Raw genomic sequence first — 13,671 nt, 5'->3', positions numbered from 1 at the left:
AGAAAGAGGGAGAGAGAAAGAAAGAGGGAGAGAGAGAGAAAGAGGGAGAGAGAGAGAAAGAGGGAGAGAGAGAGAAAGAGGGAGAGAGAAAGAGTGAGCAAGAGGGAGAGAGAAAAAGAGGGAGAGAGAGAGAAAGAGGGGAAGAGAGAAAGAGGGAGAGAGGGAGAGAGGGAGGAAGAAAGAGGGAGAGGGGGAGAAAGAGGGAGAGAGGAAGAAAGAGGGAGAGAGAAAGAGGGAGAGAGAAAGAAAGAGGGAGAGAGAGAGAAAGAGAGAGAGAGAAAGAGGGAGAGAGAAAGAGGGAGAGAGAGAGAAAGAGTGAGAAAGAGGGAGAGAGAGAGAAAGAGGGAGAGAGAGAGAGAAAAAGAGGGAGAGTGAGAAGGAGAGAAAGAGAGAGAGAAAGAGGGCGAGAGAGAGAAAGAGGGCGAGAGAGAGAAAGAGGGCGAGAGAGAGAAAGAGGGCGAGAGAAAGAGGGCGAGAGAGAGAAAGAGGGCGAGAGAGAGAAAGGGGGCGAGAGAGAGAAAGGGGGCGAGAGAGACAAAGAGGGAGAGAGAGAGACAAAGAGGGAGAGAGAGAGACAAAGAGGGAGAGAGAGAGACAAAGAGGGAGAGAGAGAGACAAAGAGGGAGAGAGAGAGACAAAGAGGGAGAGAGAGAGACAAAGAGGGAGAGAGAGAGACAAAGAGGGAGAGAGAGAGACAAAGAGGGAGAGAGAGAGACAAAGAGGGAGAGAGAGACAAAGAGGGAGAGAGAGAAAGAGGGAGAGAGAGAAAGAGGGAGCGAGAGAAAGAGGGAGCGAGAGAATGAGGGAGCGAGAGAAAGAGGGAGCGAGAGAAAGAGGGAGCGAGAGAAAGAGGGAGCGAGAGAAAGAGGGAGCGAGAGAAAGGGGGAGCGAGAGAAAGGGGGAGCGAGAGAAATAGGGAGCGAGAGAAAGAGGGTGCGAGAGAAAGAGGGGGCGAGAGAAAGAGGGCGAAAAGAGGGCGAGAGAAAGAGGGCGAGAGAAAGATTGCGAGAGAAAGAGAGCGAGAGAGAGAGAGGGCGAGAGAGAGAGGGCGAGAGAGAGAGGGCGACAGAGAGAGGGCGACAGAGAGGGGGCGAGAGAGAGAGGGGGCGAGTGAGAGAGGGCGAGAGAGAGAGAGAGAAAGAGAAAGAGGGAGAGAGAGAGAGAAAAAGAGTGAGGGAGAGAGAGAAAGAAAGCGGGAGAGAGAGAAAGAGGGAGAGAAAGAGGGAGTGAAAGAGGGAGAGAAAGAGGGAGAGAAAGAGGGAGAGAGCGAGAGAAAGAGGGAGAGAGCGAGAGAAAGAGGGAGAGAGCGAGAGAAAGAGGGAGAGAGCGAGAGAAAGAGGGAGAGAGCGAGAGAAAGAGAGAGAGAGCGAGAGAAAGAGGGAGAGAGCGAGAGAAAGAGGGAGAGAGCGAGAGAGAAAGAGGGAGAGAGAAAGAGAGAAAGAGGGAGCGAGAGAGAGAGAAAGAGGGAGAGAAAGAGGGAGAGAGAGAAAGAGGGAGAGAGAGAGAGAAAGAGGGTGAGAGAGAGAGATAGAGGGTGAGAGAGAGAGAAAGAGGGTGAGAGAGAGAGAAAGAGGGAGAGAGAGAGAGAAAGAGGGAGAGAGAGAGAGAAAGAGGGAGAGAGAGAGAGAGGGGGAGAGAGAGAGAGAAAGAGGAAGAGAGAGGAAGAAAGAGGGAGAGAGGAAGAAAGAGGGAGAGAGGAAGAAAGAGGGAGAGAGGAAGAAAGAGGGAGAGAGAAAGAAAGAGGGAGAGAGAAAGAAAGAGGGAGAGAGAAAGAAAGAGGGAGAGCGAAAGAGGGAGAGCGAAAGAGGGAGAGCGAAAGAGGGAGAGCGAAAGAGGGAGAGCGAAAGAGGGAGAGCGAAAGAGGGAGAGCGAAAGAGGGAGAGCGAAAGAGGGAGAGAGAAAGAGGGAGAGAGAAAGAGGGAGAGAGAAAGAGGGAGAGAGAAAGAGGGAGAGAGAAAGAGGGAGATAGAAAGAGGGAGAGAGAAAGAGGGAGAGAGAAAGAGGGAGAGAAAGAGGGAGAGAAAGAGGGAGAGAGAAAGAGGGAGAGAGAAAGAGGGAGAGAGAAAGAGGGAGAGAGAAAGAGGGAGAGAGAAGAGAAAAAGACAGAGGGAGAGAGAAGAGAAAAAGACAGAGGGAGAGAGAAAGAAAGACAGAGGGAGAGAGAAAGAAAGACAGAGGGAGAGAGAAAGAAAGACAGAGGGAGAGGGAAAGACAGAGGGAGAGAGAGAGAAAGAGGGAGGGAGAGAGAGAAAGAGGGAGAGAGAGAAAGAGGAAGAGAGAGAAAGAGAAAGAGGGAGAGAGAAAGAGGGAGAGAGAAAGAGGGAGAGAGAAAGAGGGAGAGAGAAAGAGGGAGAGAGAAAGAGAGAAAGACAGAGGGAGAGAGAAAGACAGAGGGAGAGAGAAAGACAGAGGGAGAGGAGAAAAAGACAGAGGGAGAGGAGAAAAAGACAGAGGGAGAGGAGAGAAAGACAGAGGGAGAGGAGAGAAAGACAGAGGGAGAGGAGAGAAAGACAGAGGGAGAGGAGAGAAAGACAGAGGGAGAGGAGAGAAAGACAGAGGGAGAGGAGAGAAAGACAGAGGGAGAGGAGAGAAAGACAGAGGGAGAGGAGAGAAAGACAGAGGGAGAGGAGAGAAAGACAGAGGGAGAGGAGAGAAAGACAGAGGGAGAGGAGAAAAAGACAGAGGGAGAGGAGAGAAAGACAGAGGGAGAGGAGAGAAAGACAGAGGGAGAGAAAGAAAGACAGAGGGAGAGAAAGAAAGACAGAGGGAGAGAGAAAGAAAGACAGAGGGAGAGAGAAAGAAAGACAGAGGGAGAGGAGAGAAAGACAGAGGGAGAGAGAAAGACAGAGGAAGAGAGAGAGAAAGAGAGAAAGAGGGAGAGAGAAAGAGGGAGAGAGAAAGAGGGAGAGAGAAAGAGGGAGAGGAGAGATAAAGAGAGAGATAAAGAGAGATAAAGAGAGATAAAGAAAGAGAGGGGGAGAGGTAGGCGCCGGGGGAGAGGAAGGCGGAGGGGGAGAGGAAGGCGGAGGGGGCGAGGAAGGCGGAGGGGGAGAGGTAGGCGGAGGGGGAGAGGTAGGCGGAGGGGGAGAGCAAGGCGGAGGGGGAGAGGAAGGCGGAGGGGGAGAGAAAAAGAGGGAGGGAGAGAGAAAAAGAGGGAGAGGGAAAGAGGGAGAGAGAAAGAGGGAGAGAGCGAGAAAGAGGGAGAGAGCGAGAAAGAGGGAGAGAGCGAGAAAGAGGGAGAGAGCGAGAAAGAGGGAGAGAGCGAGAAAGAGGGAGGGAGAAAGAGGGAGTGAGAAAGAGGGAGTGAGAAAGAGGGAGGGAGAAAGAGGGAGGGAGAAAGAGGGAGGGAGAAAGAGGGAGGGAGAAAGAGGGAGGGAGAAAGAGGGAGGGAGAAAGAGGGAGGGAGAAAGAGGGAGGGAGAAAGAGGGAGCGAAAGAAAGAGGGAGGGAGAAAGAGGGAGCGAGAAAGAGGGAGCGAGAAAGAGGGAGCGAGAAAGAGGGAGCGAGAAAGAGGGAGCGAGAAAGAGGGAGCGAGAAAGAGGGAGCGAGAAAGAAGGAGCGAGAAAGAGGGAGCGAGAAGGAGGGAGAGAGAGGGAGGAAGAGGGAGGGCGAAAGAGGGAGGGCGAAAGAGGGAGGGTGAAAGAGGGAGGGCGAAAGAGGGAGGGCGAAAGAGGGAGGGCGAAAGAGGGAGGGCGAAAGAGGGAGGCAGAAAGAGGGAGGCAGAAAGAGGGAGGCAGAGAGAAAGAGGGAGGGAGCGAGAAAGAGGGAGGGAGTGAGAAAGAGGGAGGGAGAGATAAAGAGGGAGGGAGATAAAGAGGGAGGGAGAGATAAGAGAGATAAAGTGGGAGGGAGAGAAAGAGGGAGGGAGAGATAAAGAGGGAGGGAGATAAAGAGGGAGGGAGAGATAAGAGAGATAAAGTGGGAGAGAGAGAGAAAGAGAGAGAGAGAAAGAGGGAGAGAGAAAGAGGGAGAGAGAGAGAAAGAAAGAGGAGAGAGAAAGAGGGAGGGAGAGAGAAAGAGGGGGAGAGAAAGAAAGAGAGGGAGAGAAAGAAAGAGGGGGAGAGAAAGAAAGAGGGAGAGAAAGAAAGAGGGAGAGAAAGAAAGACGGGGAGAGAAAGAAAGAGGGGGAGAGAAAGAAAGAGGGAGAGAGAAAGAAAGAGCGAGAGAAGAAAAGAGAAAGAGAAAGAGTGAGAAAGAGAGAGAAAGAAAGAATGAGGGAGAGAGAGAGGGACCTGGGGATCCTTGTGCATAAAACACAAAAAGTGAGTATGCAGGTGCAGCAAGTGATCAGGAAAGCAAATGGAATGTTGGCCTTTATTGCAAGGGGGTGGAGTATAAAAGCAGAGAAGTCCTGCTACAACTGTACAGGATATTGGTGAGGCCACACCTGGAATACTGCGTACAGTTTTGGTCTCCATATTTAAGGAAGGATATACTTGCATTGGGGGCTGTTCAGAGTTGTTTCCGGAGATGAGGGGGTTGACTTATGAAGATAGATTGAGTAGGTTGGACCTATACTCACTGGAGTTCAGAAGAATGAGAGGTGATCTTATCGAAACATAAAAGATAATGAGGGGGCTCGACAAGGTGGATGCAGAGAGGATATTTCCACTCATAGGGGAAACTAAAACTAGGGGACATAGTCTCAGAATAAGGGGCTGCCCATTTAAAGCTGAGATGAGGAGAAATTTCTTCTCTCAGAGGGTTGTAAATCTGTGGAAATTCTCTGGCCCAGAGAGCTGTGAAGGCTGGGTCATTGAATATATTTAAAGGCGGAAACAGACAGATTTTGGAGCGATAAGGGAATAAAGGGTTATGGGGAGAGGGCAGGGAAGTGGAGCTGAGTCCATGATCAGATCAGCCATGGTCTTATTAAATGGGGGAACAGGGTCGAGAGGCCAAATAGCCTACTCCTGTTCCTATTTCTTATGTTCTAAGAAAGAGGGAGAAAGAAAAGACAAGACAAAGACCAAGACCAAAAATCAGACAGACAGACCAAGCCAATTAAATAGATTTTGTCGTTATTGTAATGCAGGACATGTAACGGCCAATTTGTACACAGCAAGCTCCCACAATCAGCAATTAGATAAACAGTTTTAGTGATGTTGGTTGAGGGATAAATGCTGAGCCTGGATACTTCCCTGCTCTTCTTCTAAAAGTGCCATTGGATCTTTTACGTTCATCTGAGAGGGTAGAATGGATGTCGGTTTAACACCTCAGCTAACGATGGCACCTCTGACAGTGCAGCACTCCCTCAGTGCTACACTGCACTAGAGTGTCAGCTGAGATTATTTGCTCAAGCCCTGGAGTGGGCTTCAACCTCACAACCTTCTGGCTCAGAGGATAGAAAACTACTAATGAGCCAAGGCTGAGGGTAGTACGTGGTTGGTATGAAGGGGGGATCTGAAGATATGAGGATGTTATTTGGATGATATGGGGGCAGATATCTCATGGTATGAGGATGATATCTGACAGTATAGAAATATTTGTACAGTCTGAGGGGGTATCATGATATGGGGGTATCTGACAGTATTAGAGGGGTACCTGATTGTATGAGCGGATGTGCTCTGAGGGAATAAAAGTGGGAATCTGATGGGGTGAGGGTGGATACTTGATGGTTTGAGGCTGGGTCTCTGATGGACTGAGGTGAGTATCTGATGGGATGAGATGGGATTCTGCTGACCCGGTGGGTATCTGTTGGTGGTCTGTGAGTGCATATCTGATGGTATCTGCTGTTACACATGTGAATATTGGATGGTGTGAGGGAGGACAATTGCTGGTCTGAGAGTGGGTAACTGATGGGATGAGGTTAGGTATTGAATGGGATGAAGGTGGGTATCTGATGGTATCAGACGGGATGAGGGTGGATATCTGGTGGGAATCTGTTGGTATGAGGGTGGTTTATGACAGTAAGAGCTGGGTATCTGATGGTGTGAGGGTGGACATCTGATGGAGTGAGGGTGGGCATCTGATTGTTTAAGAGTGGGTGTGTGGGTGGTATGAGGTTAGTTGACTCAATGATATGAGGGTGGCTTTCTCGGTGGTCTGAGGGTGGGTATCTGGATTCAATGAGGGTGAGGATGTGATGATATAAGGTTGGATATCTGATGGTGTGTGGGAATAAGGATGTGTATATGATGGTACAACAGTGCGTATCTGATGGTATCTGAATAGTATGAAGTAAATAACTGCTGGGATGAGGTGGGTATCTGATGGAATGAGTGTGGGTATCTGATGGAATCTGGATAATATGAGGTTGGGTGGCTCAATGGTATGAGGGTGACTTTTTCCATGGTCTGAGGGTGGGTGCCTCATGGTATGGATGGCATATGGTGGACTGGAGGTTGGTATCCAATGTTATGAGGTGGGTATCTGATGGGATGAGGTGGATATCTGAGGGGTTGATGGTGGGTATCTGAGGGGTTGATGGTGGGTATCAGGTGGCATTAGGGTGGCTATCTGATGGGATGAGGTGGCTATCTGATGGGATGAGGTGGCTATCTGATGGGATGAGGTGGCTATCTGATGGGATGGGTGGGTATCTGATGGGGTGAGGTGGGTATCTGATGGGGTGAGGTGGGTATCTGATGGGGTGAGGTGGGTATCTGATGGGGTGAGGTGCATATCTGAATAGTACAGCACAGGAGGCCATTCAGCCCATCGAATCTGCACCGACTCTTTCGAAGCACAATCCAGTTAGTCCCACTCTCCTGCTCTTTCCCATATCCCTGCAATCTTTTCACCTTCAAGTATTTATCCAATTCCCTTTTGAAGGCTACTATTGAATCTGTATCCAGCACCCTTACTGCAGTTGTACAGTTTTTCCTCATGTCACCTCTGGTTCTTTTGCCAATCACTTTAAATCTGTGCCCTCATTATGGACCCTTCAGCCATTGGAAACAGTTTCTCTTTATTTACTCTATCTAAACCCTTCATGATTTTAAACACCTCTATCAAATCTCTTCTTAACCTTCTCCAAGAAGAATAACCCGTGCTTCTCCAGTCTATCCACGTAACTGTAATCCCACATACCTGGAACCATGCTAGTAAATCTCTTCTGTACCCTCTCCAAAGCCTTCACGTCCTTCCTAAAGGATGGTGCCCAGAATTGGATGCAATACTCCAGCTGGAGCAGAACTAGTGTTTTATACAGGTTTTGCATAAGTTCCTGGCTTTTGTACTCTTATGCCTCTATTTATAAAGTCCAGGATGGTATCTGATGGTACGAGGGGGGAATCTGATGGGATGAGGGTGGAAATCTGTTAAGAGTGAGGGTGGGTATCTGATGGTATCTCATGGGATGAGCTTGGAAATCTGATATGAGAGTGGGTACCGAATGGGATGAGGTTAGGTATCTGATGATAATGGGTGCCATCTGATGGTTTGGGTTGGATATTTGATGAGGTGAGGGTGGGTTCCTGATGGGGTGAGGGTGGGTATCTCATGGTAAGAGGTGGGATGAGGGTGAGTATCCGAAGATATGAGATGGGTATCTGAGGGTATGAGGTGCGTATCTGATGGGATGAGCTGGGTATCTGATGGGATGAGCTGGGTATCTGGGGGGACGATGGTGGGTATCTGGTGGGATCATTTGGTATGAGGTTGATTATCTGATGGGATGAGCTGGGTATCTGATGGACTGAGCTGGGATAAGCTGGGTATCTGATAAGCTGAGTTGGGATAAGCTGGGTGGGTATCTGATGGGCCGAGCTGGGATGAGGGTGGGTATCTGCTGGGATGAGCTGGCTATCTGATGTAATAATTTGGTAGGAGGTTGACCTGGGCATCTGAGGGAATGAGGCTTGTATCTGGGGCTTTGAGAGCAGGTATTTGAGGGGATGATGTGGGTAACTAATGGGATGAGCTGAGATGGAGTTGGTATCTGAGGGCGTGAGCTGGGTATCTGATGGGATGAGCTGGGTATCTGATGGGATGAGGTGGGAATGTGAAGCCGGGTATATAAGGGTATGTGAGGAGGTGGGGGGGATGATACGTGAGGGGGGGGGGGGGATGATACGTGAGGGGGGGGGGGGGGATGATACGTGAGGGGGGGGGATGATACGTGAGGGGGGGGGGGATGATACGTGAGGGGGGGGGGGGATGATACGTGAGGGGGGGGGGATGATACATGAGGGGGGGGGATGATACGTGAGGGGGGCGGGATGATACGTGAGGGGGGGGGGATGATACGTAAGGGGGGGGGGATGATACGTGAGGGGGGGGGGGATGATACGTGAGGGGGGGGGATGATACGTGAGGGGGGGGGATGATACGTGAGGGGGGGGGGATGATACGTGAGGGGGGGGGGATGATACGTGGGGGGGGGGGATGATACGTGAGGGGGGGGGATGATACGTGAGGGGGGGATAGATACGTGAGGGGGGGGGGAAGATACTTGAGGGGGGGGGGGAAGATACTTGAGGGGGGGGATGATACATGAGGGGGTGGGGATGATACGTGAGGGGGTGGGGATGATACGTGAGGGGGTGGGGATGATACGTGAGGGGGTGGGGATGATACGTGAGGGGGTGGGGATGATACATGAGGGGGTGGGGATGATACGTGAGGGGGTGGGATGATACGTGAGGGGGTGGGGATGATACGTGAGGGGGTGGGGATGATACGTGAGGGGGTGGGGATGATACGTGAGGGGGTGGGGATGATACGTGAGGGGGTGAGGATGATACGTGAGGGGGTGGGGATGATACGTGAGGGGGTGGGGATGATACGTGAGGGGGGGGGTGATACGTGAGGGGGGGTGATACGTGAGGGGGGGGTGATACGTGAGGGGGGGGTGATACGTGAGGGGGGGTGATACGTGGGGGGGGGGATACGTGAGGGGGGGATGATACGTGAGGGGGGGGGGATGATACGTGAGGGGGGGGGATGATACGTGAGGGGGGGGGATGATACGTGAGGGGGGGGGATGATACGTGAGGGGGGGGGATGATACGTGAGGGGGGGGATGATACGTGAGGGGGGGGGATGATACCTGAGGGGGGGGGATGATACCTGAGGGGGGGGGATGATACCTGAGGGGGGGGGATGATACCTGAGGGGGGGGGATGATACCTGAGGGGGGGGGATGATACGTGAGGGGGGGGGGATGATACGTGAGGGGGGGAGGATGATACCTGAGGGGGGGGGGATGATACGTGAGGGGGGGGGGGATGATACGTGAGGGGGGGGGGGATGATACGTGAGGGGGGGGGGGGGGGATGATACGTGTAAGGGTGTATGAGGGGGTATAGAAACATAGAAAATAGGTGCGGGAGTAGCCATTCGGCCCTTCGAGCCTACACCCCATTCAATAAGATCATGGCTGATCATTCCCTCAGTACCCCTTTCCTGCTTTCTCTCCATACCCCTTGATCTCTTTAGCTATAAGAGCCATATCTAACTCCCTCTTGAATATATCCAGTGAACTGGCATCAACAACTCTCAGGGAATTCCACAGGTTAACAACTCTCTGAGTAAAGAAGTTTTTCCTCATCTCAGTCCTAAATGGCCTCCCCCTTATCCTAAGACTGTGTCCCCTGGTTCTGGACTTCACCAACATCGGGAACATTCTTCCCGCATCTAACCTGTCCCATCCCGTCAAAATCTTATACGTTTCTATGAGATCCCCTCTCATCCTTCTAAACTCCAGTGAATACAGTTGCTCCAATCTCTCCTCAGCAAGCTTCCTCTCGTACTCTATTTTCCCCCTCTTAATTAAACCCTTAGTCCTCCTCTGTTGAATTCTAAATTTCTCTCAGTCCTCAGGTATGTTGCTTTTTCTAGCCAATTTATATGTCTCTACCTTGGTTTTAACACTATCCTTAATTTCCCTTCTTAGCCACGGTTGAGCCATCTTCCCCGTTTTATTTTTACTCCAGACAGGGATGTATAATTGCTGAAGTTCATCCAGGTGATCTTTAAATGTTTGCCATTGCTTATCCACCTTCGACCCTGTAGGTATCCTTTGCCAGTCTATTCTAGCCAATTCACGCCTCATACCGTCGAAGTTACCTTTCCTTAAATTCAGGACCCTAGTTTCCGAATTAACTGTGTCACTCTCCATCTTAATAAAGAATTCTACAATATTATGGTCACTCTTCCCCAAGGGGCCTCGCACAACAAGATTGCTAATTGGTCCGTTCTCATTACACATCACCCAGTCTAGGATGGCCAGCCCTCTAATTGGTTCCTCGACATATTGGTCTAGAAAACCATCCCTAATACACTCCAGGAAATCCTCCCCCACCGCATTGCTACCAATTTGGTTAGCCCAATCAATATGTAGATTAAAGTCACCCATGATAACTGCTGTACCTTTATTGTACACATCCCTTATTTCTTGTTTGATGCTGTCCCCAACCTCACTACTACTGTTTGGTGGTCCCACTAGCGTTTTCTGCCCTTTGTATTCCGCAGCTTCACCCATACCGATTCCACATCATCCAGGCTAATGCCCTTCCTTACTATTGCATTATGGGGGTATGCGAGGGGGTATGGCGGTGTATGAGGGTGTATGGCAGTAGGTGAAGGAGTATGAGGGGGGTATGGGGGTAGGTAAGGGGGTATAGGGGTAGGTGAGGGGGTATGGCGGTGTATGAGGGGGGTGTATGGCGATGGGTGAGGGGTATGGCAATACGTGAGGGCGTGTAAGGGTATATGAAGGGGGTGTAAGGGGGTATGAAGGGGGTGTAAGGGGGTATGGGGGGGGGTGTATGGGGGTATGGCGAGGTGTATGGCGGTGTATGGGGGGGGTATGGTGGTATGTGAGGGTGTGTAAGGGTATATGAGGGGGGTGTAAGGGTATATGAGGGGGGGGGTGTATGGCGGTAGGGTGTGTAAGGGTATATGAGGGGGGTGTATGGCGGTATGTGAGGATGTGTAAGGGTATATGAGGGGGTGTATGGGGGTATGGCGGTATGTGAGGGTGTGTAAGGGTATATGAGGGGGGTGTATGGGGGTATGTGAGGGTGTGTAAGGGTATATGAGGGGGGTGTATGAGGGTATGTGAGGGTGTGTAAGGGTATATGAGTGGGGTGTATGAGGGTAGGTGAGGGTGTGTAAGGGTATATGAGGGGGTTGTATGGGGATAGGTGAGGGTGTGTAAGGGTATATGAGGGGGGTGTATGGGGGTAGGTGAGGGTGTGTAAGGGTATATGAGAGAGGTGTATGGGGGTATGGCGGTAGCTGAGGAGGGCGGGCCTGACCTGCAAGATAAGCCGGCTGTGGTGCGGGTCGAGCAGGTTGCCGCCGGCCGCCGAGCGGGTGATGATGACCCGGCCGTAGGGCCCCGGGCTCTGCAGGTCGGAGTAGAGCAGGTGCTTGGACTGGTTGACGGGGAAGAGGCTGTTGACGAGGCTGCGCTCGATCTTGGCCAGGCTGTGGCGCGGCGCGAAAAGGTACTCCATGTTGTCCTGCAGCCGGTAGCGGCTGAAGCTGGCGCCGAACAGGATGGCGAGCAGCACGGGCGCCGAGGCGAAGAAGACCGGGTGGTTGCCGATGAAGAAGCCCAGGCGGTAGAAGCAGGTCTTCAGCCCCCGGTGCAGCAGCTGCCGCAGCATCCTGGCTGGGGTTGCGAGGGGAGCCTCCGGGGAAGGGCCTCACACGACCGCCCAGGCCCGGCAGCCAGCCGCCATCCGCAGCGACCCCGGCCCTGCCCGCCCGCTCGGCTAGGCTAGGCCCGGCCCGTGTTTCGCTGCCGGTGCCGGCGGCGGCAGGCCCTCACCCCCAGGCTGCAGCACAGGGCTCGCTGCTCGCTGCTAAGCAACAGGCTGGAGGCAGGCGGAGCTTGGTGTGGGGGGGAGGGAGTGTCTGAGTGCACACAGACCGGCAGCTCCCTGATCCCCAGGCCTGCTGTCAGACCTGCTGCCCTCCCCCCCCCCTCAGCTGGCTGTCAATAGAACCCACCACACTGCTCCCAACAAGAGCAGGGGACTCCCTGACCAATATTTGTATCCCTCAGCCAACATCACTAAAATCAGATCATCTGGTCATTTATCACAGCAACAACTTGTATTTATGTAGTGCCACATAGTTTACATGCCGGACACAAGACTTTCAAAGCAAGTGCTCTACTCTGAACTCCTTCACGGCAAGTGAGCCAAAGGTGGGCAGAGGAAACGTTACAGGGACACCCTCAAAGCCTCCCTGATAAAGTGCAACATCCCAACCGACACCTAGGAGTCCCTGACCTGAGACCACCCGAAGTGGAGGGAGTGCACTGAACTCCTTGAGTCTCATTGCCTAGAGCATGCAGAAATCGAGCACAGGCAACAGAAATGGCAAACCAGTCCCACCCACCCCTTCCTCCACTGTCTGTCCCACTTGTGACAGGAACTATGGTTCTCGTATTGGACTGTTCAGCTACCTAAGGACTCATGTTAAGAGTGGAAGCAAGTCTTCCTCGATTCTGAGGGGCAGGCTATGATGATGATGATACATAAAGTCAGCTTCACCATTCAATGAGATTATGGCTGCTCTTCGACCACAACTCCACTTTCCTCGTAACTCTTGATTCCTTAATATTCAAAAATCTATCTATCTCCGTCTTGAATATACGACCTCCGTCTTCAATATAGCTTTACAGGAAAGTTAGATAAACACGAGGGAGAAAAGAATAGAAGGATATGTTGATAGGGTGAGATGGTCTCATTCCGCCACTTCCTTGCCCGCTCCCTTATCGTTCAAAACATAGTGAAATGTCTCATGGTGCTTCACAGGAGTATAGTGCGATTAAAAATTTGACACCAAGCCACATAAGTAGAAATTAGCGCAGGTGACCAAAAGCTTGGTCAAAGAGGTATGTTTTAAGGAGGAAAGAGAGGCGGAGAGGTTTAGGCAGCTAGTCCCAGAGCTTAGGGCCTAGGCAACAGAAGGCACGGCCACCAATAGTTGAGCGATTAAAATCAGGGGTGCAGAATTAGAGGAGCGCATACATCTCCGGGGGGTTGGTTGTGGGGCTGGAGGAGATTACAGAGATAGGGAGGGCGAGGCCAAGGAGGGATTTGAAAATAAGGATGAGAATTTTGAAATCGAGGCGTTGCTTAACCGGATGCTAATGTAGGTCAGCGAGCACAGAAGATGATGGGTGAGTGGGACTTGGTGCAAGTTAGGACCCAGGCAGCCAAGTTTTGGATCACCTCTAGTTTACAAAGGGCAGAATGTGGCTGTCGAGAGATCCCACCACAATACTTCCAAGAAGAGCAGGGGGAGTCCTTGGCCAATATTTATCCCTCAGCCAACATCACTAAAATCAGATTATCTGGTCATTTATCACATTGCTGTCAGCTATGGCTCAGTGGGTAGCACACTCGCCTCTGAGTCAGAAGGTTGTGGGTTCAAAGTCCCACTCCAAGAACTTGAGCACAAAAATCTAGGCTGACACTCCAGTGAAATGCTGCACTGCCATCTTTCAGATGATTCGTTAAATCGAGCTCCCGTCTGCCTTCTGAGGTGGACGTAAAAGAACCCATGGCACTATTCCGAAGAAGAGCAGGGGAGTTATCCCTGGTGTCTTGGCCAATAATAATCCTTCAATCAACATGACAAAAAACAGTTTATCTGGTAATTATCACATTGCTGTCTGTGGGAATTGCTTGTGCGCAAATTGGCAGCCGCTTTTCCCATGTTACAACAGTGACTACATTGTACATTCATTGGCTGTGAAGTGCTTCGA

The 13,671-nt window shown here is 51.5% G+C and overlaps 1 protein-coding gene across 2 annotated transcripts in view; it reads right to left on the bottom strand.

Annotated features, from left to right (window-relative positions):
* Positions 1-11,711, bottom strand: part of ptchd1 (patched domain containing 1) — a 77,478-nt gene extending 65,767 nt beyond the window's left edge. Inside the window, exon 1 of one of the 2 annotated variants that reach the window (XM_070894141.1) lies at positions 11,204-11,711. In XM_070894141.1, coding sequence (XP_070750242.1) covers positions 11,204-11,557 — 354 coding nt within the window. In that variant the 5' untranslated portion in view covers positions 11,558-11,711. Of the gene's footprint in view, positions 1-7,031; positions 7,972-11,203 lie in introns of those variants that run through there. The other variant, XM_070894142.1, reaches the window with a different exon arrangement.
* Between the last annotated feature and the right edge of the window lie 1,960 nt (positions 11,712-13,671).

This window comes from Pristiophorus japonicus, chromosome 11 (assembly GCF_044704955.1).
Source record: "Pristiophorus japonicus isolate sPriJap1 chromosome 11, sPriJap1.hap1, whole genome shotgun sequence".
Classification (NCBI taxonomy): Eukaryota; Metazoa; Chordata; class Chondrichthyes; family Pristiophoridae; genus Pristiophorus; species Pristiophorus japonicus.
Note: the sequence above shows the minus strand (reverse complement) of the source record. Positions and strands in the feature narration are given on the sequence as shown.